At 42.7% G+C, this 23911-nt stretch overlaps 1 protein-coding gene across 3 annotated transcripts in view; it reads left to right on the top strand.

Annotated features, from left to right (window-relative positions):
• The window catches only part of ZFYVE27 (zinc finger FYVE-type containing 27), a 1067636-nt gene that overhangs the window by 150606 nt on the left and 893119 nt on the right, over positions 1 to 23911 (top strand). For all 3 annotated transcript variants that reach the window (XM_044056911.1, XM_044056910.1, XM_044056912.1), the window contains exon 2: positions 10493 to 10563. In XM_044056911.1, coding sequence (XP_043912846.1) covers positions 10493 to 10563 — 71 coding nt within the window. The remainder of the gene's footprint in view (positions 1 to 10492; positions 10564 to 23911) is intronic.

The following is a 23911-nucleotide window of genomic DNA, read 5'->3' as shown; positions in this document are numbered from 1 at the left end:
GCCTTAACTGTGTAGCTGTAAATTATTCCTTCAGCTCAGGTAATACTAAGCCACCTTGTTGTAGATGTTTGCCCTCTTACCCTTCAAGACAAGTTTCTTTAACCCTTTATTAATTATTGCCCACAATTTCTCCCCTGGTTGATAAAAATATGCCTGACCTGTATATAAAAACGAAAAGATCTAAAAATATTTTCACTTTGTGTATATTGCTATCGATATCCATAAAGATTAGTTTTCATTTTCACAATTTTTGTATTTTCTTTTGTTTAGTCTCTTCCCACATATCCTTAGATGCCATAACAGAATTCCTTTTAGTCCATACTCCTAAATAATTTTTATCCTGTCCCCATATATATATGGATGATGCTGAACCAATTTGTGTGGGTAAATAGTTTACAGCTATAGCCTTTGTTGTATCTTCATTAATTTTATCTCAAAAACTTTCTCAAATCATTTCAGAGCACTGCAGTGTCCTTTTCTGGTTTTATCAGGTTCGAAATACTCTTGTCTGCAAATAAAGCTAACATTTCCCGATTACCACACCAATTATGTCCTTGAATTTCTGAGTCCCTTATTTTCTTTCCCAGTGGCTCTAAATATAAAGCAAATAGCAAAATGGAAGGAGAACATTCCTGCATGATTCCTCTGTTGAAACTCAAGTTGTCAAAGAGAAACCCTCCCACTTTAATTTTTGTCTCCAATCCCTCATATATCCTCCTAATTAACCTTATTATTGTTTCAGGGAATGCAAATGCTTCCATTGCCCTGTTCGTAAAATCCCAGATGCATCTATCAAATGTGTTGTCTTCATCAAGACCCAACAACAACACTAGTGTTTTCTTACTTTCTCTTCCCTCTGGATCATCATTGTACTTTATTAATGTTGTCAAATATTTGCCTCCCCTGTCCCCTCCACAAAACCTCTGCTTCCAAACATTTTGTCACATTAGTTTAATCCAATTGTCAGAGGTAAATTAATTAAAATTGCTTGATAGTTGAACTGCACAAGGTTGACGTTAGCATCATTTGATTTATTTAGCTTTTCTGTGATTGTACAACCAAGGAATTAATACATGCAAGTCACTTAAAAGGAAGTATTTGAAAAAATTGTGCAGAGGAGGTTTGTAGGTAGGTTTGTAATTTTTTATGAGTGTTTGTCTTCAGGTGGGTGTACTGAACATGCTTGTGTTTTTTTTTTTTTTTTGGAACTGTTAATTATTTTATGTTACAGTAAATTCTGATTTTTTGGCGGGGTGAGTTTTAGGTTGTAAATGGTGGTGTAGTTGCTGATGTCAGGTATGTCTGTATGAGAGTTATTCTTTTTTTTTTAAGCAGTGGAGGTTTGTGCACATATTTCTGTGGTCACTAATAGTATTTCATTTTTGAGTACTTTTTGTGTTTGATGTAAGATATGATAAATGTGATTGCTGTGCAATCACTCTCATCTACGATATTTCATAATATACTCAAAAACAATATAATTTAATCTAAGAAAATCTTTTCAAATGCACACTTAACAAAACAAGTCACCAAAACACATCTGATCGAACAGCAAACACTTCAGAAATAACATTTAATAAACTTTTTTGCAGGAGGTAAGCCTCTCCACATACTCCATTCTACTTAAATGCAGCACCAATGAAATCACGCTACAGCGTGGAAAGGGCAAATTCTCCATCCCTGCTATACCATGATCTCGTACAAGAGCATACTAGCATTTTGTGATCATCTAAGTAGTTAATTCCTGTTCTACTTCTTATCTGCTTTCAGTCAGCTCAATTTGCAACCACTTATATGTAAACATATCAGTCAGTCCATCCACTACCCTTTTTTCCTGATTTTTGCACATGGGATAGGGGTGTCACTTCAGCAGTGACAATCATCAAGAGCCAAGGTTAACACCCTACACCCACAGTTTGTCTAAAAACATATACAGTGGATATAAAAAGTTTACACACCCCTGTTAAAATGTCAGGTTTTGTGGTATAAAAAATGAGCATCAAAAAGAATTCGAGCCAGCAAACTGTGTCACTGAGGAAGGTTGTGTATGGACTGCCAGCCGAAACCAGTCTGTTCTTCTTGTTGTCTAAAAGAATAAAACTATTTCACCAGGACACAGTTTGCTGGCTCTAATTCTTTTTTGATGCTTATTTCTAACTTTTGGAGCCGTGCATTTGCACTCGCGCAGGAAGTACCTTCATTCTGTTGTATAAGAAATGAGACCACAGTAAATCATTTCAAATTTTTCCCACCTTTAATGTGACCTATAACCTGTACAATTCAATTGGAAAACAAAGAAATCTGTTAGGGGAAAAAATATAAAAAATAGAAAAATGTACTATATGCTGGTTGCATAAGTGTGCACACCCTAAAACTAATACTTTGTTGAAGCACCTTTTGATTTAATTACAGCATTCAGTCTTCTTGGGTACACACCTTCCATCAATTAAAGAGACTCTGATTAACCCCAAATAAATTTCAGCTGTCCTAGTAGGATTTTTCTTTCATTTACTCAGTTGCCTGTTACAGCAAAAGCCATGGTTCACAGAGTGCTTACAAAGCATCAAAGGGATCTCATTGTTGAAAGGTATCAGGAGAAGGGTACAAAAAAATTTCCACATCACATGGAAGCTTCCGCGGTGGTGCAGCGGTAGTATTGTTGCCTCACAGCAAGAGGTTCTCCCGTTCGATTCTCAGCTGGAGTGCCTTCTGTGTGGAGTCTGCATGTCCTCCCCGCGGTTCGGTGAGCGTTCGAAAGACATGCGTGAATGGGCGTGCCTTCGTTGAAGGTTGAACGTCGAGCTGGCACCTCGACGTTTGTGAAAATCTACTGCCAATCATTAGCGGACCAGAGTTCCACTGTGGCGACCCCTAACTGGGAAAAGCCGAAAGACAACATTGGATATACCATGGAACACAGTGAAGACCATCATCAAAAGTCGAGAAAAGATGGGACAACAGTGACGTTGCAAGGAACTGGACGTCCCTCCAAAACTGATGAAAAGACAAGACGAAAACTGGTTAGGGAGGTTGCCAAGAGACCTACAGCAACACTGAAGGAGGTGCAGGAATTTCTGGCAAGTACCGGTTGTGTACTACATGTGACAACATTCTCCAGTATTCTTCATATGTCTGGACTGAGGGGTAGGGTTTCAAGATGGAAGCCTTTTCTTACACAGAAAAAAACATCCATGCCTGGCTAAAATTTGCAAAACAATACATAAAGTCTTCCAAAAGCATGTGGGAAAATGTGTTATGGTCTGATAAGACCAAGGTTGAACTTTTTGTTCACAATTCCAAAAGGTATGTTTGGCACAAAAACAACACTTTGCATCACCAAAAGAACACAATCACCATGGTGAAACTTGGTTGTGGTGGCAGTATCATGCTTTGGGGTTGCTTTTCTTCAGCTGGAACTGGGGCTTTAGTCAAGGTGGAGGGCATTATGAACAGTTCCAAATACCAGTTGCTTTTGGCCCAAAACCTTCAGGCATCTGCTAGAAAGATGAAGAGGAATTTCATCTTTAAACAAAACAGTGACCCCAAGCATACATCCAAATCAACAAAAGAATGGCTTTATCAGAAGAAAATTAAAGTTTTGGAATGGCCCAGCCAGAGCCCAGACCTAAATCCAATAGAAAATCTATGGGGTGACCTGAAGAGGGCTATGCATACAAGATGCCCTTGCAATCTGACAGATTTGGAGTGCTTTTGCAAGGAAGAGTGGGCAAATATTGCCAAGTTAAGATGTGCCATGCTGACAGACTCTTACCCGAGAAGACTGAATACTGTAATTAAATCAAAAGGTGCTTCAACAAAGTATTAGTTTAAGGGTGTGCACATACAACAAATTATTAGTTTAAGGGTGTGCACACTTATGCAACCAGCGTATTGTACGTTTTTTATTTTTTATATTTTTTCCCCCTAACAGATTTGTTTGTTTTTGAATTGTATTGTACAGGTTATAGGTCACATTAAAGGTAGGAAAAGTTTTGAAATGATTTATTGTGGTCTCATTTTTTTATATTACAAAAACCTGGCATTTTAACAGAGGTGTGTAAACTTTTTTATCCAATGTATGTGTACAGTTTATTTCATCATACCACTGCACAAAGGTGGCAATTCTAAAGAGTTTAATAACTACAGAGCAATAATGATTCTCTTTCCCCCTCTCCAAAATATTAGAGAAATGCATTCATATGCAACTAATTTAATATCTGGCCTCATAGAACTTGCTATCAGAAACACTAAATAGCTTTAGGCCCCAGCACAGCAGCACTACTTCTCTACTACAGTTTACCCGTATAATAAACCAACATAGAAACAGTGGCCTGCTTGTGTCCAGCATGTTCTTAGATTTGTCAAAGGCATTTTATACTGTCTTGCACCAGCAGCTGCTAGTTTGACTCTCCTCTGTAGGTTCCAAGTAAAAGGAGGAAAAGGTGCCAGAAATCACCAAAACAATAGAAGAAAAGTGCCCGGATAGCAGTTTCCATGAAAACACGTTTATTGACAGGTATTAAGCACAGCACACCACTCTAACGCTGACTACAACAGTAAGCAGTACGTTTTCGTCCACAACGTCTTCAGATGTACACGAGCATTACCTTATAAAATCTGCTGCTGCGCCTCTGTTGCCATTTACTGGTCTGGGCCATGGCACAAAGTCTCTTGTGATCGAATCTCTTCTTTAGATTGTAATTCACAACTTAAATTTCTTTACCAAATAGTCACAATCAAATATTTCCCCATCTCCCTGTCTCCTCTGTAGGATGTTCACAATAATCATTCTTGCGGTTTTTTAGTTGCCTATCTGGAAGGCACCAAGCTATTAAATGGCAACAATCCTACTCATCTTTTCAACCAATTACTACAGGTCTCCCTCAGGGCTCTATCCTTGGTCTTCTCTTATTTAATATATTTATTAATGACCTACCTCCACTCACCATGCTGGTTTATTTCAGTATGCTGACAACTTATTATTAATATGTGCGGCCTCATCAATAAAGAAGCTCCAAGGCATTACCCACAAATCTTTCTGCCCTATAGAAACCTGTCTCAAAGAATTAAACCTCCTATTCAACCCAAAGAAAACTAAGTTAGTGCTTTTTACCTCAAAACGTTGCCAAAATCAAAAGCAACATTTTACTGTAAAGTCAGCAAATAATACTGTCATTGAAAGTGTAACTCACAGTAAAATTCTAGGCTTTATAATAGATGACAATCTCAAATATGACTAGCGTATACTGCACACCATTAAATCTACACACCATAACCTAGGCTCCCTTTAAAAGATCAATGTACTCCTTATAGATACTGCAAGAAAAACTCGAGCCACCACCTTCTTATCGCCAACTGTCTTATAAGCCGCTTATAAGTTAAACAATACTCAAAGAAAGAAACTTGCCTTCCTGCTACAATAAAACAGATGAATTTTCCACCAATCTCCTTCATAGGACCCATCATTGTCCTAGCGTAAAGCAATTAAACTGGCTTGAATTGCACAACTAAGATATTCACAATGCTGATGGATGGGAAAACATATAAGAAAATATAAAAAGTAGAAGTTAATAGAGTAATAGGTAGAGTTTGAGACACGCTCTTTGAATTGCTCCTAACTAGAATGATCACACAGCAACTTTTTGATTTTTTTGAAGAGGAATATCCCCAGATGCCATCAATAAGTGACTTACCGAAAATCCGTAAACATAGAGTAGACCCACCCATGCACCCTATAGTGTCAGGGAGAGGGTGAGTCACAGAACCCACATCTGTCTATATGGAGGAGCAACTAAAGAAATTCTTGCCTAGTGCACTCAAAGTGTTGAGAGACACAGTCCATTTTTAGAGACTTTATATCATCATATGGGTATCTGTCAACAGTTTTCTGGCCTTTTAATGGTCACTATGGGTGTCCGTAGTCTTTTTACGGTGGCACCTAATGACTTTGGAATAAAGGCAGTAGAAGAATTTATTTATCCGGAATTGGATGGTGTGAGTACTGGACGGATTTGTATGTTGTTGGAATTGATACTGTGTAATAACATCTTTTCTTATGGGAATGATTATTACTGGCAGAAGTGGGGAGTAGCTATGGGCACCCCTTGTGCTTAAAACTACTTTAATATGGTGTTAGCCACTAGGAGTCGGCATTTGTTTTTAACAATTGGAGAGAGAAAATACTTTTTTATAGTCATTTTGTGGATGACATCTTCCTTATATGGGAAGGTGGTAAAGCACCTTTATTAGAGTTTGTTTCATATCTGTCCACCACTACATCCTTCATGGAGTTTGGAATCCATGTGTCTGATACTGAGATTGAGTTTCTTGATGTGACATGAGCTTTGGATGCAACTTCAGGCATTGCCACCTCTTTATATAGAATAGAAATGTGGAGGAATTATTTATTAAATAAAAGCAGCATGCATCCGAGACATATTTTTTCAAATATAGTTGTGAATCATTTACTTCAGATCTCAAGGTTATGTACTGGCAGAGTAGTTTTTGGTCAAGAACAACAAAAGCTAGTAAACATTTTTTTGGAGAGAGGCTATAAGGAAAAGGATGTAAAAATAAATGAGAACAAGGTGGTAGAAATGAGAAGAAACAAAGAACGCCCTTTTTATTCAGGATGTCCGGTTAACGGTGGGAAGATGATGAAAAGACAAGGCTCCATTGAGAGAGATCAACATCACTGATGTCTCTTAACTTACAGTACTGACACCGCACGGATATGTGATATTATTAGAAACTATTGGCCAGTTTTAACAGTGGATGAGAACCTAAAATGCATAGTGGGGGAAATACCAAATTTTACATTTAGAAACAGGGAAAAATCTAAAAAGACTGCTATGCTATAAAGATGGGATCCGAAAGAATAAGAATAAATTAAAAGAAGGGACATTTATCTGTGGCAGATGCAAAGCATGTAATTACATTAATAAAACTAATCATTTTCAGCACCCAGTGACTGCTAGGAGCTGTTGGTTCAGAGGACATGCAAACTGTAATAGAAACTTGGTATATGTAGCGAGTTGCGAGTACTGCACTGCTTTCTACTTAGGGAAACAAATAGATTGCTTAAGGAAAGGATTTTACACCACACGAATGATGTTACAAATTGTGTTAAGACCAATGCCTTGGCGTGTCATGTTATGGAAAATAAAGGATACACTTTTAAGTTTATTGCGCCGAAAATTTTAAGAGAGAATTTAAGAGGAAGGGATATTCAAAACAAAGTGGAGATTGTTGAAGTTAAATGGATAGCTGATCTGAGGGGGAACAATTGCCTGGTCTGAATGGAATGCGTCCGTTGAAACCAATACTGAAAGGGCGGCGTCCCTATTGAAAGAAAATGATTGCTCTAAATGAAGGAGTTGGCCTGTTCTCAGATGCATGCTTGGTTGTGTTTTATAATGAAATACAAGGAAGTTGAAAGTGGGATTAGGATCTGGAGAAGGCTACATACTGAAAACACTTAACCATTTCCTTTTTGTTCTCCTGTAGAGTATTTTAGAAGTGGATTCCGTACGTATAATTGTTTTTAAGTTTTTATTAAAGAGGTGATTTTAGCAGCTTCGTGGTGGTTCGTCCACATTTTCTCTGTGTAATTCTTAAACAATCTAATTTTGAGAAATTTATTTGTCTGCTGTCATTGGAGGTGAAGTTCTCACATACAGCCACTACAAATACTGAACAGGTTGTCAGAAACTCACAACACTGCAGAATACCTGCCACACACAAACACAAACACATACACTACAGGGCAAACACACAAAACCTACATACACTGAGGCTCTTAAAAGTAATCTGCCAAAACCTCAAAGACTTCCCAGTAATTACAATAAACACCCTCAGCAACCTCAAAAATGCACTATCAAAGCAATACCCAGTATGTCACTTTCAGCCGCAGGTCAACGTGTATCTAAGGCTAAGCCCATAAGGTAGATACCACACAATCCAACATTTTCATCATCGAAGACTCCATTGTGAGGTACACTTCACCAGGCTGTGTAAGGAGGAGGGTGACATTAGGGCAAGGATCAGTCTGATCACACACTCCCTCGGGTCATTAAACTAGAAGTACGACTATGACTCTGTCATAGTTCATGTCTGAGTAAACTATGTCAGATAAGAACAGAGACCTGATGGCACTCTCACACGTTGCATCTCTGGATGGTATGATCCTAGTCTTGGGCAGCATTCCATCTTCTCCAAGGATGATGCCACAATATGAACAGAAGATCATTTACTTTAATTATTGGCTTAGTTTTTGGTGTTATTTGAGGGGTACAACATTTGTAGGCCTGGGAGAGGATAAGGTTGACAGACCTCAGTGTTTTGCCAGGGATGGTCTGCACCTGTCCTGTCTGAGCTTTCAAATGTTGGCAGAAATGAGAAGCAAATGGAAAACTGCAACTGTTATCCCAGTAGCACAAGAGCCAGAAAACTACTGATCCATAAGCCTGACTAGTCCCATATGTAAGGCCATGGAAAGAATTATGGACATGATAAATAATGACATGGGAATCCTTCAGATGCTGGATCCATCTCAGTTTGGCTTTGACAAGGGAACATCATAACTACTCAACCTGGCGGACTTCTTTAAGAAGATCACCTAAGCAATAGATGAGGGCAGAGTGATGCATACTGTCTCCCTCAACCTGGCCAAAGCATTTGAATTGGGTATAAACCCCTACATCACCCACAGGATAATCACTGGCTCACAGATGGACTCTCCTATCTTGAATTCTTGGATCCTACCTCTGCAAAAAGTCCAGTCACTAGTGGAGTCCCTCTTGGTTCGGTGCTGGGTCTGCTTCAGTTTGGTATTTACTTCTCTGAAGTCAGAGCTAACATCAAAGACCTCTGGCTGACCAAATTCACAGATGATTGCAAATTAGAGGCAGTCATGCAATTTCCCACAAGATGTAAGCATCTTTCAAGGTGACCTGACACAGAATAATAACAGGTGCTGGAGTCGCAGTCTTAAACTTAGTGCCAAAATGTACATAATAGTATCCTTCAGTGAGGTGGCCACCCCTGAAAATTATTACATTCATAATGCACCTCTGAAAGTATACCCGGTCATCAGGGAAATGGTAGTGCATGTAGACAATGACTTGGCTTTTGACCATCATGTGTCCACAGTAGTAAGAATGTCATTCCATGTTGCACAATTTATAATCAAGGGTATCGCACCAGGTCAGAGTTGCCACAGTTTCATTGTATTCTGCCTGTAAAAAGACTAGTTATCGAGTACACTACACCCTTCGGCATGTACCTAACCAGGCATATGGAACAACTGGTTTGACCACAGAGGTTCCCTTACAAAAGGAATACATGGTATAGAAAACAGTCCTACAAAGGCTGCCCCAAAGCTTTGTCCTTATACTGTGTCTCGTACAGGCTGCTGAGAGGCAACCTATGCTTGGCCTGCAAAGCATCCTCTCATTCAGCCGTAATAGACCTGTTGCACATCTGCAAAATAGCACCAGAAACACCCACTTCATGTATGTAAACCTAGCCTGCAGCTTAAATAGGACATGCTAGAGGGACAGGTATTTGTCTTAGAGGCTGTCTCGTCTCTGGAACCATTTTGCCATCCATATGAAGCAAAATTCTCCCCAAGTGAAACTTGGATGAGTGGATGGGGAATTGCACATTTACCCCCTTGGTCTGGCACCTACAGTATGTCTCTGTTAGAGAGCAGAAGCTTGTAAATGCTGAACTGCTCATGTCCTAGTTTATATAACCCCTTAACTTATTAATATTCCTGGGAAACATGGCCAAGTTTGCAAAGGCCCTTTAGGGACATTAGCTTTGTGTTCTCTCGTGATCCTATCTTATAGCACTGTTTTGGCCTCTGCTGCAGGAATGTGCCCTGAACTTGGCTTGTAGTTTCTTGCAGTCATTTCTACTGTCGTTATATTGTTATTAATTAGATAATCTGACAGTGTAAAGTAATATGTTCTACTTGCCTTCTTTATCATGAGTTGCCCTTCATGCATTTCTTTCATCTAGTCAAGAGACAAACTATCATACCCATTTAAAGTGTTTTCTCCTGTATAATGTTTAGGGAGAGGGCAGTTTGAACAACTTCATGTACTGTAAGGTGACAGGTAAGTTTTAGTTAAGCGAACATTATACAACAAGCGAAATAGCAAAAGTGAAGAGTGATTGAGGTGATGCTGAAAAAGGAACGGATAAAGCTGCTAAAGAGGTGCTAATTAGAACTGTTGGTAGAAGGGTGGATACCTTGTGTTACATGAAAAGGTTTCTGAATTAATTACAAAATGGTGAGACTGGCGTATGGATCTACTGGAATCCAGAATATGATAAAACAGGCTCAGGCAGGATTTAGTTTAAATATTTAGTTAGAAAAATAATTTATTATCATTATCAAAATAAAATGAAACCGTTTTTTATTTTTTGATGTAGCTGGTATACAAGTCTTCAGTGGTAACTTGAAATACTTATTTTTGTTTTCCAGATGGCAGTCCCCAAAGTTCTCAGTGGCATTTTACCTCGTTCTGAACTTTCTTTTTCTTACTTTGAGTGAAGGTAAGCCATGGAGTTGCTTATGTGTTTGTCTAATCCTGAGTGCAATATTCCATTGCAATGTAAGTTGTGTAACCTGCACTGTCCACAACATACGTGACAAATTTTGGTGATGGTTTGACCTTTTACATACCATAACTGCTCTTTATTCACTAATGTAATCGTCAGTCTTTTTGGTATCTCAGCCAAAATCTTTTATCATGAATTTTCTGATGCTAAAGGTCCATAGTTTGCTGTGTGCTTATAACACCATTCCTTCACCCTTAAGTTAAGTGCACATTGATACGGATACTGTTGCATGTTCAGTACATTGTTCAGAAGCAGAAAACACTGGCTGGGGTTTGTATCCTTCATCAGTGCATTAAAACAGTTAATCAGCATCCGTTCCTTTTCTGCTACTGCACCCCCTCCTTTAATTTTCAGTAGCATCCATTACTTTATCCTTGACTATTTGCTTTTGTTTCTTTTACATCCCTGTCTTTTTCTTCAGTAAGTAAAATTTGTTTGCGTCTGACCCACATGCCGGCTTTCTTTACTTTATCCTCTTTTTCCTTACACAGTTCACTGGAGTACCCTATAAACTTTCCTGTTAAATCTTTTTTTTTCACTATTTTCCTGTCTTGTCGTGGATTCGCACAAAATTCCAGCCTTCCTCCCATGTAGTCTTTTATCCTGTTAGCTTCCCTTCTGTACCCTCTTCCATCCAGTACAAAACGTCTTCTCTCACTATCTGCCTCTCCGCGTCCAATAAAGGGGCAGTTTCGTTGCTGTCTCATCCTCTACCCAATGTCTCACCCTCTACCCAATGTCTCGCCCTCTACACAATGTAGCACTTGTACTGTTGTCATCTTCCTTCCCACCTCTGATGATGAGATAGGATCCTTGCCATGTCATCTAACATCCAATGCCACGTATTTACTCTCATCCCACCCTTGCCATCCAGCGAATCGCTGCTCCTTTACATCACCTGCTCGTTATTTGTTTCTTTCTCCCCTTCACTCGACTCCTGTATTTTTTTTAATTTCTAGTTCTTCATGCTTTCTTTTGTCTTTTCCTGTAATGTGTTTCTCACTCCTTTCTTTCTTCTCTCTGTTCTTATAATTGCTAACATGGCTGACTGTCCTAAGTTGCTTTAATGCCATCTCACCATCCAGTTTTCCCTTTTCACTAGTGCTTTTCTGATTTTTGTGTTCTCTTCACATTTTTATTGACGATTATTTTTAGTTCTTCCATTGCCATTTCTCTGAATTTGCACACCTGCACCTCCCGTAATTCTAGAGAACGACATAGTCCTGATCCAGAAACTAACTTTAGTTTATCTGTTTCCATACCGCTCTTTTGACCTCTGCCCTCTAAAAGTGCTTTGTTCTTTTTATCCATCCTCCATCTTTTAAAGCTACATTCCTTTCTCTGTCTCTCATCTGTTATGCGTTCAGTACTTACTGCAGTATGTTACAGTTCTTTGTCTCGCTGACCAACTTATCTAAATCAGATTGGAGCTTTACATTGAAATCCCCTGCATTAATGTCTGCCTTCCGGCAAAGTCATGTTTCCCTTGTTAGGAAAAAATATTCGTCTTCATGATCTTGAAGTTCAGAATTAGGAAACAGAAAAGACTGGAAAAAAAAGCTCAAATTGAAACTCCAGAATAACCCTGATCGTATATTACTTCAGCTACTACTCTCCATGTGCCTTCACTTCCTAGTTCTGGAAATGTGCTACCTGTATTTTACTTGCAATTAGCTTTTTATATTAAATATCTACACACACTGTAGCTTATAAAACTAACTGCTTTGAATTGTACAGTTGTCCAATGAGGACAATCCTAATCTGTTTTTTTTGCCAGTTTTTTGTTACTACCTGCATCAGTACTTAGGCTAAATGTCTCTTTTGCTGATTTCTCCTACTTGAACTGTAATGGACATTTGTTTAATTATTTTATTGTATTTTACTTCAGTCCTGTAACTTTTCTTGCTTAGTTGTACTGTAGAGCTTTTCTTCCCGGGCCTCCGCTGAAAAAGAGCACTAGCACAAACTGTCCCGGTCGACAAATAAAATAAAATATAATAAATAAATAAATAATGTCAGATTGTTTTGTTGAGGGCTGGTCAAGCCTTCTGCATACCTCACATGGGCCTACTTCTAAATTTCAAACTTTCAAAACCTCAAATTGCTTATGGTCAAGACCAAGAGATCGAAGTTTTGAAACTTCTTAAAATATAAATAAATAAATAAAAACAAAAATCCTTTTTACATTTTTGCAGGGGGGGGGGCAAGCCCCCACAATCCCTGCTGATTAAATATACCAACTCTTGAGTTGCATTACAGTGAGGAAAATGCTAAATATACTGTTCTATGCTGTATGGCGATCTCCATTTAAATGGTTTAACATTTCAAAACTTCAGTCTTATGGTCTCGACAATAAGCAATTAGAGGTTTTGCAAGTTCTAAATTTAGAAGTAGACCCTCTGACACTTCCTAACGTGTTCTTCTAATGCCAAAGCTGTACTGTATTTGTGGGTAACCAAGTATGTTCTTGGATTTTAAGTATGGTAAAGTGAAGGTCGATGTGCAGCTGCTTACCTCCACTGCATAAAATTACCTGTTTCATACTTCCACTGTTATTTTCTAAAATGCCATTCCAATTCCTACTGAGGCCAGAGACATAGCCAGATGTCAGTATTAACGCTTCTACTTAACCTCTGGCTGATTGCCTTAACTGTTGTTATTTCATCACAGTATTTTCCTTCTGAGTTGCTTGGTACTAATACAATCATACCCCATTTTTCTCTGTTTTCCTGCTCTGCTCCTACATGGATTGCACCCTCTGTGCTGTATCTGGTATATTTACTAGAGATATTCATTAACTTAGCAAACATGGAATTAAGAAAGTCTGTCGTGAATAATTCATCCTTGACCACAAACAGGATACTGGACTCATTGGTGTTAATGTAGTTCACAGGCCTGTAAAAGTTTTGTGTTCATAGGTTCATACTAGACTATCTGCCCTAGGGCATTTATAAGCCTAGCCAGAGTGTGTTTGGCTTTCGCCACCCATTTTAAATTAATTTTGCTATGCCCTTTTTCGAGGTTAGTATACTGTGCCTCTGTCTAACAGTGACACAGAAGTGATACCCGGGGTAAACCTACGATCTCCCATCCACTCATCAAGATTCCTCTTGAAGAGAGTCAATGAGGGACTCTGCCTAACCTGGACTGGGATTTTATTCCAGAGTGAAGGGAGCCTCTGGGTTATGAATCTGTCCCTCCAGCATGTCCTATTTATTTCAGTGCTGAGATTCAAGTCTCTCGAGCGCGTGGCTTGATGGGATTTGGATTTTCTGAGGTGCAGCATGTCCATTAATTCCGGGTTGGACATTGCTTTATACGTCAGGCACAAATCGCCTCTGAGCAGGCAGTATGCCACTGAGTAGAGCTGGAGTTTCTTTAACCGGGCAGGATATGGCATCTGTTTGAGTCCTTTGATCCTCTTGGTGAGGTACTTTTGGGGTCTTTCCAGTTGCTGCAGGTGTCTGGTAAGGTACATCCCAAAAGGGGCATTGTACTCAATTATGGGCCTGATGAGGGATGAGTAAAGAGGCACAATGACCTCCCCTGATCTAGATGTGAATCCCTTCATGATTACGTGGGCTATATAAAATGTTTTTCTAACCACTTTGGTCACGTGGTTGTCAAATGAGAGATTGCTATCAACTTGGGTCCCCAGGTCCCTAATTACATCTTCTGTGCTTAATGGATTACCACCTATGTGGTAATTTGTGGGCACTTTGTTTTTGCCAAAGGGGATGACTATACACTTTTTGGCGCTTAGCTTGAGGCCATGGCTCTGGCACCAGTTGTCTGTTTCTATGAGGCCCTTTTGGAGGATGCTTGTGTCGGCTGGAGAGTCGATTATGGCGCCCAGTTTGCAGTCATCTGCGAACTTGGTCAGCCACAGTCCTTCCGTGTTGGCCTGTACCTCCGAGAAATATATACCGAACAAGAGAGGTCCCAGGACTGAGCCTTGTGGGACGCCACTTGTAACTGGTTTGGAGTCTGACATGGCTCCAGCAATTCTAACCATGTGGGTTCTGTCCTTGAGCCAGTTTGCAACCCATCTAGTGACATAGGGGTTTATATTTAAGCTGGTGAGCTTATCTATAATGCCCGAGTGGGGTATTGTATGGAAGGCTTTTGCGTGGTCCAGGTAGGCTGTGTGGACCACCTTCCCCTCGTCAATGGCCTTGGTGACTGTTTCAAAGAAATTGACCAGGTTTAAGAGGCAGGATCTGCCCTTAACAAAGCCGAACTGGGTAGGATCCAGTGTCTGTAGGCCCCCAATATCTTTATTTATGAGGTCCATGATGATCCTTTCCATAGTTTTGCAGACCAAGCTAGTCAGGCTTATGGGGCGATAGTTTCCAGGATCCGTTGAGGCACCACCTTTGTGGAGAGGGACCACTGTTGCTGTACGCCACTCTTTGGGTACATATCCTGTAGTAAGGCTGAGATTGAACAGTAGTTTTATGTTTGGGTTTAGCTCTTCTTGGAGTTCATGTAGGATGCAGCCCGGGACACCGTCTGGTCCCATTGATGCTGTGTTTTTTGCTTTGGGAGAGGGCAGCTCTTACCTGAGCATCTGAGATGTCGGGGGGGGGGCAGCACTCTGCTGGGATAGATATTTGCCCTTTTGGTGGGGAGGGGGGGATTTGCGCTGAACCTGTCAGCTAGGATGCTGGCAATGTCTGTGGGTTCGGTGTATTTTTTGTCATTTTGGACTAATTCTCAGCATATCTGGGAATTCCCACACAGGTTCCTAACATAACTAAAGAAAGCCTTGTGTTTATCCTTAGTGTCCTGTGCCATTTTTATCTCGAAGCTGGCCTTAGATGATTTTATGAGTGCCCGTAGTTTTTTGCTAATACTGATCAGAGATGCCTTCCCTTTTTGAGATTTTGCTCTATCATGTAGCAGCTTCCTCCTTCTATTGTATAGTTTGTTTATGGCTGAGGTCCACCAGACAGGACGTCTGCCTTTGGAGGATTGGGTCTTGGTTTTATTTGGGATTGCATGATCCATGCATTCCTGAAGGTGTTCATAGAATGCGTTTATAAAGGATTCTGCGGTCTGGGCCATATTTTCCACAGGCCCGGGGGCTTTGAAGGATCCCACCTCGGTTTTGAGGAGTGTGAAATTTGCTTTAGAGAAGTTTTTCACTGTGGTTTTCTGGGCAAGGCGTGGGGTCGGGATGTGAATATCCAGTGAGATTAGTTTATGGTCTGATCTTACCAGTGAGGGATACACTTCTGGTCTGGAGCATAGAGTCCCCATGTTGGTGATGATCAGGTCCAGTATGTTTTCCCCTCTTGTGGGAGTGGTAACAAGTTGTTCCATAGCATTTGAGTTTATAAATTCTAGGAACCTTTGGGCTAGGGTGTTGGAGCTAGAGTAATGCTCCCAGTCTATGTTTGGGTAGTTGAAGTCGCCCAATATAATGGTGTTTGGAAAGACCTTCATATTTTCCAGTGTTCTCAGGAAGGCCGAGTTGGGTTCCTTGGTTTGGGAGGGTGGTCTGTAGCAGGTTATAAACTGGAAGGCAGTTTTACCCACTGTTAGTTGCACATGCATAGTCTCTGATGCTTCGTGCTGTGCCACCAACCTGGAGGTGTGGGTATCTTTGATGAATATTGATACTCCCCCTCCTTTTGTGGTTCGGTCCAAGTTTTGGGGCCGAAAAGCATGGTAGTGCTGGGGTGCTCTCGGGAGCCTTGAACCAGGTTTCTGTTACTGCACAGATATCAATGTTCTCCATGCTAAGGAAAGTTTAGAGTGCGTGCATCTTGAGGTTTAGACTTCTGGCGTTGAGTAGCATTACTCTTAGTTTCTTATCCCTTGTGATACCAATGGAGGTGGGTTTGTCTTTTGAGCCTTGCCTAAAAAAGGCACTATGGGGGTAGCAAGAGCCTTTGCCAATATCCGAAAGCCCAGGGGTGACAGGTGCAAGCCGTCCCTAGCGAAGCATTGTGGCTTGTCGAGCATGTCATCCCAGGCTGACAGGCATTGGATCCCCTTTGAATGACACCAATACTTAAGCCAATTGTTGAAATTGATCATCTTGTCTTCATATTGTGGCATTATTCTTGGTGAGGGTAAGATGCTACTCAAGGTCAGGGTCATACCGGCCTGGGCTACATGCTCAGAGAGCTCCTCTATGTCTCTTTTCACGTAGTCCAGGGAGGTACGTCTCAGGTCATTCACACCAGCATGGACAATGACTGAGTCATATTTGTACTTGCCTTGGAGTGACCTGAGTGCTTGTGTTATGTGGCGGATCCTAGCGCCCGACAGGCAGCTCACCGTGACCTTCTCTTTGTTCAGCCTGGTGAGCGGGACGTCAATGTGCCTGATGATAGAGTCACCTATTACAAGTGCATCAGGTGTGTTGTTTAGCCTTAAGGGCTGTGACTGTTCGGCACACTGGCTTTGTGAGCTATGTATTGCACGTGTTTTGTTTTGGGGTAGCGGTTGCTTGGGTGTCTGCTTTGGAGGTCTCTGCTGCTTAGGCAGATTTTTATTTAGAGCCTCGAAGTATGTTTTTGTGTGTTTATGTGTTTGGTTTGCTGTCGTGGTAGGTCTATGTGAGACTGGAATTGTAGTGAGTGTGGTTTCCTTCTCCTCCTGACTGATTACGCCAGTACTGAGTTGAGAGAGCTTAGCCTCCAGTTTGGCTATATGGTTGCATCTCTCACATGTGTTGGAATTTGTTGGGAGGAGGAGAGGGTTGTCTGTGTACATGAGGCAGTTGTAACATTGCCTCAAGATTTCCAGATTCACCAGCTGGACCGGAGAGGAGATTGATAACTGACCTTTGGACATGCTAGAATAGTATTGGGAATTCCTTTATAATTGAAAAAAGGGCCAATGGGGAACAAGATACTCAAGGGGAGTTTGTGAGGGTGTAGTGCTTTTAATTTTTTTAGTGCTGACTTATATAATTGCTTTAGTGAGCAAGTGCCAGGTAACTTAAATGCAATGTGTTACAGGTAACTTAAATGCAAAAACGACAAACAGTAACTTTCTTTCAAGTGAAACAAGGAAATAAGTACAGTAAGCAATGCAGATATCAATAGTGATCCACAGAAGCGCTGAAAAGCCGCGTTTTAGGTGGAATTAGCTTTTCAGGGAAATAACAAGCAAACAAACAACAAGCATACAAACAAAGCTAGATTCAGCAGGCCTGGATCTAATTTATGCTACAGCAAACAAGGTGTACCATTTACAGTAAGAAGCAGTTCAAATATGAAGGCACTATAAGCCTTTAACCAGAAATTCCCAGCTCAGAAGGGCAGAGTCCAGCCTCTCCTCCCACAAGAGTGCAGACCACGAACCTTCTTAATGTAAAATAACTGGCCTGAAGCCCAAGTGCTTAAACCAGAACTAATACACTTTTAGAATAACAGACACTGAGCCCTCAATCAGCAGTTCCCAACTTAGAAGGATGTAAGCTACATGTCCTGCCATCACAGTGCAGGCCACAAACCTTCCTAATGTAAAACAACTGGTCTGAAGCCCAAGTGCTTAATCCAAAAGACTTAGAATGATAGCTACACTTTAATCAAGTTACTACTAAGCAGTAATAAATACAATTGAATACTTTAAAGAATGCCTGGATTAGTGCTCAAGTTATACAAACAAAGCTAGATTCAGCAGGCTTGGATCTAGTCTATGCTACAGCAAACAAGGTGTGCCAATTTCAGTAAGAAGCAGTTCAAATATGCAGGCACTATAAGCCTTTAACCAGAAATTCCCAGCTCAGAAGGGCAGAGTCCAGCCTCTCCTCCCACAAGAGTGCAGACCACGAACCCTCTTATTGTAAAATAACTGGCCTGAAGCCAAAGTGCTTAAACCAGAATTAATACACTTTTAGAATAACAGACAGTGAGCCCTCAATCAGCAGTTCCCAACTTAGAAGGATGTAAGCTACCTGTTCTGCCACTACAGTGCAGACCACAAACCTTCTTAATGTAAAACAACTGGTCTGAAGCCCAAGTGCTTAAACTAAAAGGCTTAGAATGAGTTACACCAAGAAGTAATAAATACGACTGAGTACTTTTAAGATGACGCAAAAGCAAAATAAAGTAGGAAGAAACACAAATACAGTAAAAGTAGATAATTTTTTTTTTTTTTGTGGAAAGAGAGAAAGGAGTAGCAGAAACTAAGCTGATTGGCCTTCTCAAATGTTCTCCCTGTACTGGGTAGAATGAGGTAATGACACTAGATTGGGAGGAGGTTCCCAGTTCAAATTTACACTAGGGGCGGGCAACTGCTAAGCCACCAACTATAAAAACACTATACCAACAGGGAGTGAGGGTGGGAAACAAACTGCAGAAATGTATCTCACAGCTGAAAAGCAGCAGTGAGCCTTTAAATGAAAGTTTTAAACAGCTAAAGGAGCCTCTAGAAAAAAAGAGTTTAACTGCAACAAGTTATCAGAAATAAACAACCCAACAGTTGCTTAACAAAAGTGGACAATTTCCAGTTAATACCTCACACACAGTGAATCTAGCTAGAAAAATACACAGTACACAAAGTGCTATAAATAACAAAGAAATAAAGAACAAAAATAAACAAAAAACAGGATACTTAATGATGTTAAGTTGTCAATCTCGCCTTCATTCTTGCTGGATGGGTTCGGAGCCGATCCTCGGCTCCGACTCGGCACTTGCTTTAGCTCGAGAACTCCTTTTACCAGCTCGAGGCAACCCTATATCCCATGATGCAAGGAGGAACTACCCCAGATCTCGTTTGCCGCTTAGCGAAAGAGGTCTCCTTTGCCAGCTGAGGTAAGTTTTTTCTTGGTAAAATAAGAAAAAGTTTAGTTAGGGGTTTATTTTTTCCCTTTAGTGTTAGTTTAGCCTGTACTTAGTTACAGCCCACCCTATTCCCTTCCTTTTAAACTCTTTATAAAAAGTTTCAGTTTAAAGTTTTTAGTCAGGCCTAGTTCCCTAAGTTATTCCCTTCCTGTGTGTCTCTGTAAGGGATTAATTGGTGTGTTTGTTGGGACTGTTTGTGTTTCTCCCTTCTAGGATGTCTAAAGAAGGCAAGGTCTCAGGCTTCAAGAAGTGTGACCAGTGCTGTCAGAAAATGTCTCTGACAGACGGTCACACTTCTTGTGTTTATTGCCTGGGGCCTTTGCACCTGCAGGACTCCTGTGCGTTGTGTCATGCTTTTAGCCAGAGAGTCCTGCAGGAAAGGAGGAACAAATTAATCCTCCGAGGTTTACTTAAACCTGAAGGTTCTCCTCCTAAGTCAGGGTCAGGAAAACCTCTTAAGCCACCGAAGGTTCAGGCTACAGTGTCCAAGCCTCCTCCGGTGGCTCGCCCGTCGGAGCCGATATCGGCCCGCTGGAGTCGATACTTCTTCTGTTCGAGTAGTGGGTTCGGTGCCGCCGGCTCCGATACCCTGACTACTGTGGCCTTGTCGCCTCCGGCTGGAGCCGACACTTTATCCAGCATCGGAGCCGAAATATCCTCGGCTCCATCTGGGGTTCAAGGGACTTCGGCTCCGATGGCTTCGGCTCGTAAGAGATCCCGGTCCCCTTCTATACTGAGTATCCACTGCCCGGGTCTCCTCTTTGTCGGAGCGAGCCATCGGAGCCGATCTTCGAGATCTTCCAGGCTGTCTTACCACGATTTGGAGAGGGTGGTAAGCAGGCTGTTGAAGTCTCAGGCACTGGCCCAAATGCTCCATAGCCCGTCTCAACAGACTTCGGCTATAGCCCCGATTCTTGAGATTCCTCCTCCGACTCCACACCAGAGTTCGGAGCCGGAGCTTCTTGGGACAGCGACTGTTTCGATGCCGGAGCCGATACATCCTTCGGCTCCGTCGTCTTCGGCTCCGATCTCCTCCTTGAGACCTTCCTTGGAGGGATCCGGTCATCGGGTTTCCACTGTCGGCTCCGAGGGGGCTAGTGGCATCGGACCCTTGTCCGACCCCGCCTCCCTCTCGGGGCTTCGGCTTTGGTAAGCTCGGCGCCGACATCGGCCTCGGAGCCTTCTCTCTCCTTGGAGCCGACCATTCATGTTTCTTCGGAGCGGGTGTGTTCCGGTCTCCCGGGGAGAGGAGCCTTTGAGGTGATGAGGAGTGTCCTGGCCTCTGAGCCTGGTCAACGGTCTATCCCTCTAGCTCCTCCCTCATCAGTGCCTGCATATGCCTCTTGCCAGCCTCTTGCTCTCAGGCCCAGGGATCCATCGCCCCAGGTTTCCCCACTGGGAATTTCCTCCTCTTCCGAGGTTTCCCCTGACCCTGCAGGGGAACCCCCTCGGAAGAGGACGTGTAAGAGGAAACACACAGACTCCCCTGAGTCTACCACATCTGATACCGACTTAGATGAGTCGGAGGGTTCCCCACGGTCCCCCTCTGAGGATGTCTCCTTTTCAGACATCCTTGAGCTCCTCAAACAGAGGGGGAATTGGCCTCCATTGACCCCTCCGAGGATGAGTCGGTATACCTGGAGGCTTTTGGATCCCGACCCTCCACCTCCTGGGTGTCTCCGCCTTCGACCCACTCATGCAGGTAGTGGCTCGAAGGCGTGGGCTCCAGATTCTGTGGAACCTGTCCCCAGGAGACCATCCAAGTTCATCACGGCCCCTTCGGATAAACAGTTCCTGTCCAAAGGTGTCTCTGTGGATGCTATGGTGGGGGCGGCCACTAAGAAGGAACTGGCGGATCCTTCAGTGCCTGTCCATCCTCCTAATAAGGATTCTAGGACCATGGACAGGTATGGAAAGCGGATGTTTTCTTCAGCGACCTTTGCTATGCATTCGCTGAATTACCTTTGTCATTTCACCAGGCTTCAACGAGATATTCTCAAGGAACTGGGAGAAGTAGTCCAGGATCCTTCTGCTGCTGGGGCTCAGGAAAAGATTGCCTCACAGCTTGCTATCCTGAATTCCATATCTAACTCCTCCATGCGGCTCATATCTTATGCGGCCGATGGAGCGAGCAGGGCCGCAGGCACAGGTGTTGCTCTTAGACGCCAAGCCTGGATGCGGCTGTGTAATTTTGCGGACCCCTTTAAGGCGTCCTTCACCAACACCCCCTTTGACGGTTCGGCTTTGTTCGGACCTCAGGTGAAGGATACTTTGACCAGATGTGAGCAGGACGGTAAAACTCTTTCTGCCGTTGGAGTCCAGTTTTCCACTCCTTCTAGACCTTATAACAAGGGTCAGAAGGGGGGAAGATGTGGTTCCGAAAAGCCCAAGGAGCTACACCGGACACACGTGGTCAGTTTACCCCCAGAGGCAGAGGGGGTAACAATAATAGACGCCGCCCTAGAGGCAGGGGGGGTCCTCACAACCAGGGCAACAGGGAGTCTCTTCCTGAGAAGCCCTTTCAGCATCCCTGAGGTGTTGCCCGACTGTCCACCCTTGGAGGCAGTCGGGGGAAGAATTTCACTGTACCCAGTAGCCTGGCAATCCCTATCCCAAGAGAAGTGGGTACAGTCGATCATATCCGAGGGTTACAAAATCCCCTTCGAAAGGTTTCCCATACCTCTACAATCCCTTCCAGACATCTCACCCGGACAAAGGGATTTGGCAAGACAGGAAGTTTCAAAACTCCTGGAAAAAAGAGCCATCCAGACAGTGCCGGCAGACCAAGTAGGATCCGGCTTCTACTCAAGATTCTTTTGGTCCCCAAAAGGACGGGAGATTGAGACCGATACTAGACCTAAGCAGACTAAACAAGTCTGTCAAGAAGGCAAGATTCCGGATGGTCACGCTGCAATCCATTCTGCCCTTTCTGGGCAAGGACAACTGGATGTGCTCTATAGACCTTCAGGATGCGTACTATCACATAAAGATTCACAGACGCCCAGAAGGTTTCTCCGCCGGCTGGGAGCCAGTCATTACCAATTCAGAGCACTGCCCTTTGGCCTCACTTCAGCCCCCAGAGTGTTCACCAAATGCATGGCAGTGGTCACAGCTCACCTGAGACGTCGAGGATTCCAGGTGTTTCCTTATTTGGACGACTGGCTCCTCTCCGCCACCACCAAGCATCAGCTTCTTCGGTCCAGAGACTACACCCTACAGCTTTGCAAGAAACTGGGAATTTCGTAAATTTGAAAATCCTCTCTGCTGCTTTGCCAATCTATCACTTTTATAGGCGCAGAGTTAAATACCGTCAAAATGTTAGCCAGGCTAACAGATCAAAGGATTCTGGACATCCAGAAATTTGTTCAGCTTCTGTTACTAAGCAACAAGATCAAAGCCAGGTTTGTCTTGAAAGTTCTGGGCCTAATGGCTGCGGCCATTGTTCTTCTTCCACTGGCTCGCTTCCACATGCGTCTCCTGCAGTGGATGTTATTCACGCAGTGGTCGTACCACAATCTGCCTATGAGACACGAAATTTTGGTAACACAGTCGTGCAGGGCTCATCTACGATGGTGGATATCTTCCACTCTTCTTCATCAGGGCCGACCCTTTGTTCCCCTCCTCCAGTTGCCACAGTCACCACGGATGCCTCCCTGATCGGGTGGGGGGGGCATTATCAGGGCAGGTTGGTCCACGGGACGTGGCAACCCATAGAATACCATCTGCACATAAATGTCCTGGAGATGAGAGCAGTGCTTTTAACGTCGCTAGCCCTCCACGACTTTCTTCCCACCGGGACTATTGCAGTACAGACGGACAACATGTCCGTGGTCTGGTACATCAACAAACAGGGCGGAACCAGGTCCTATCCCTTATGTCGAGAAGCTCTCAGACTTTGGCAATGGGCGATCTCTTCTCAGCGGTTTCTGATAGCAACGCACATCCCCGGCAGGCCCAACCTATTGGCGGACAGGCTAAGCAGATCTATTCTGATGCCTCATGAGTGGTCTCTCAATCAATCTGTAGTAGATCAGATTTTTCTGAAGTGGGGCACTCCTTGTTGCGATCTTTTGCTACCCTCAAAACAGCAAGTGCCCAGATTACTTCACACTATTTCCTTCCAGGCCAACCCTTGAGAGACTCTCTAACCCAGGATTGGCCTCGGGACTTCTTTATGCTTTTCCTCCCTTTCCATTGATTCCACAAGTCATTCAGAAAGCCACCGCTTTGAGAGCCAAATTGATCCTCATTGCTCCATATTGGCCTCGACAAATTTGGTTTCCGCCTCTACATCGTCATCTTCTGGTGCAGCCCTGGCATCTGGACCCAGTTCCGGATCTTTTGATCCACCAGTCGGGTCAGCAGCACCGGCCATTCATTCTCTCAACCTCACTGCTTGGTTGCTCCACTTCCTTCCCTAGCCAGGCTACTAATGATTTCTTACTCAGTCAGAGACATTTTAGTGTCTTCTTTAAAGT

The sequence above is a fragment of the Protopterus annectens genome, chromosome 14.part0 (genome assembly GCF_019279795.1).
Source record: "Protopterus annectens isolate FY-2018-M chromosome 14.part0, PAN1.0, whole genome shotgun sequence".
Lineage (NCBI taxonomy): Eukaryota > Metazoa > Chordata > Ceratodontiformes > Protopteridae > Protopterus > Protopterus annectens.
This window is presented reverse-complemented; position numbering and strand designations above follow the sequence as displayed.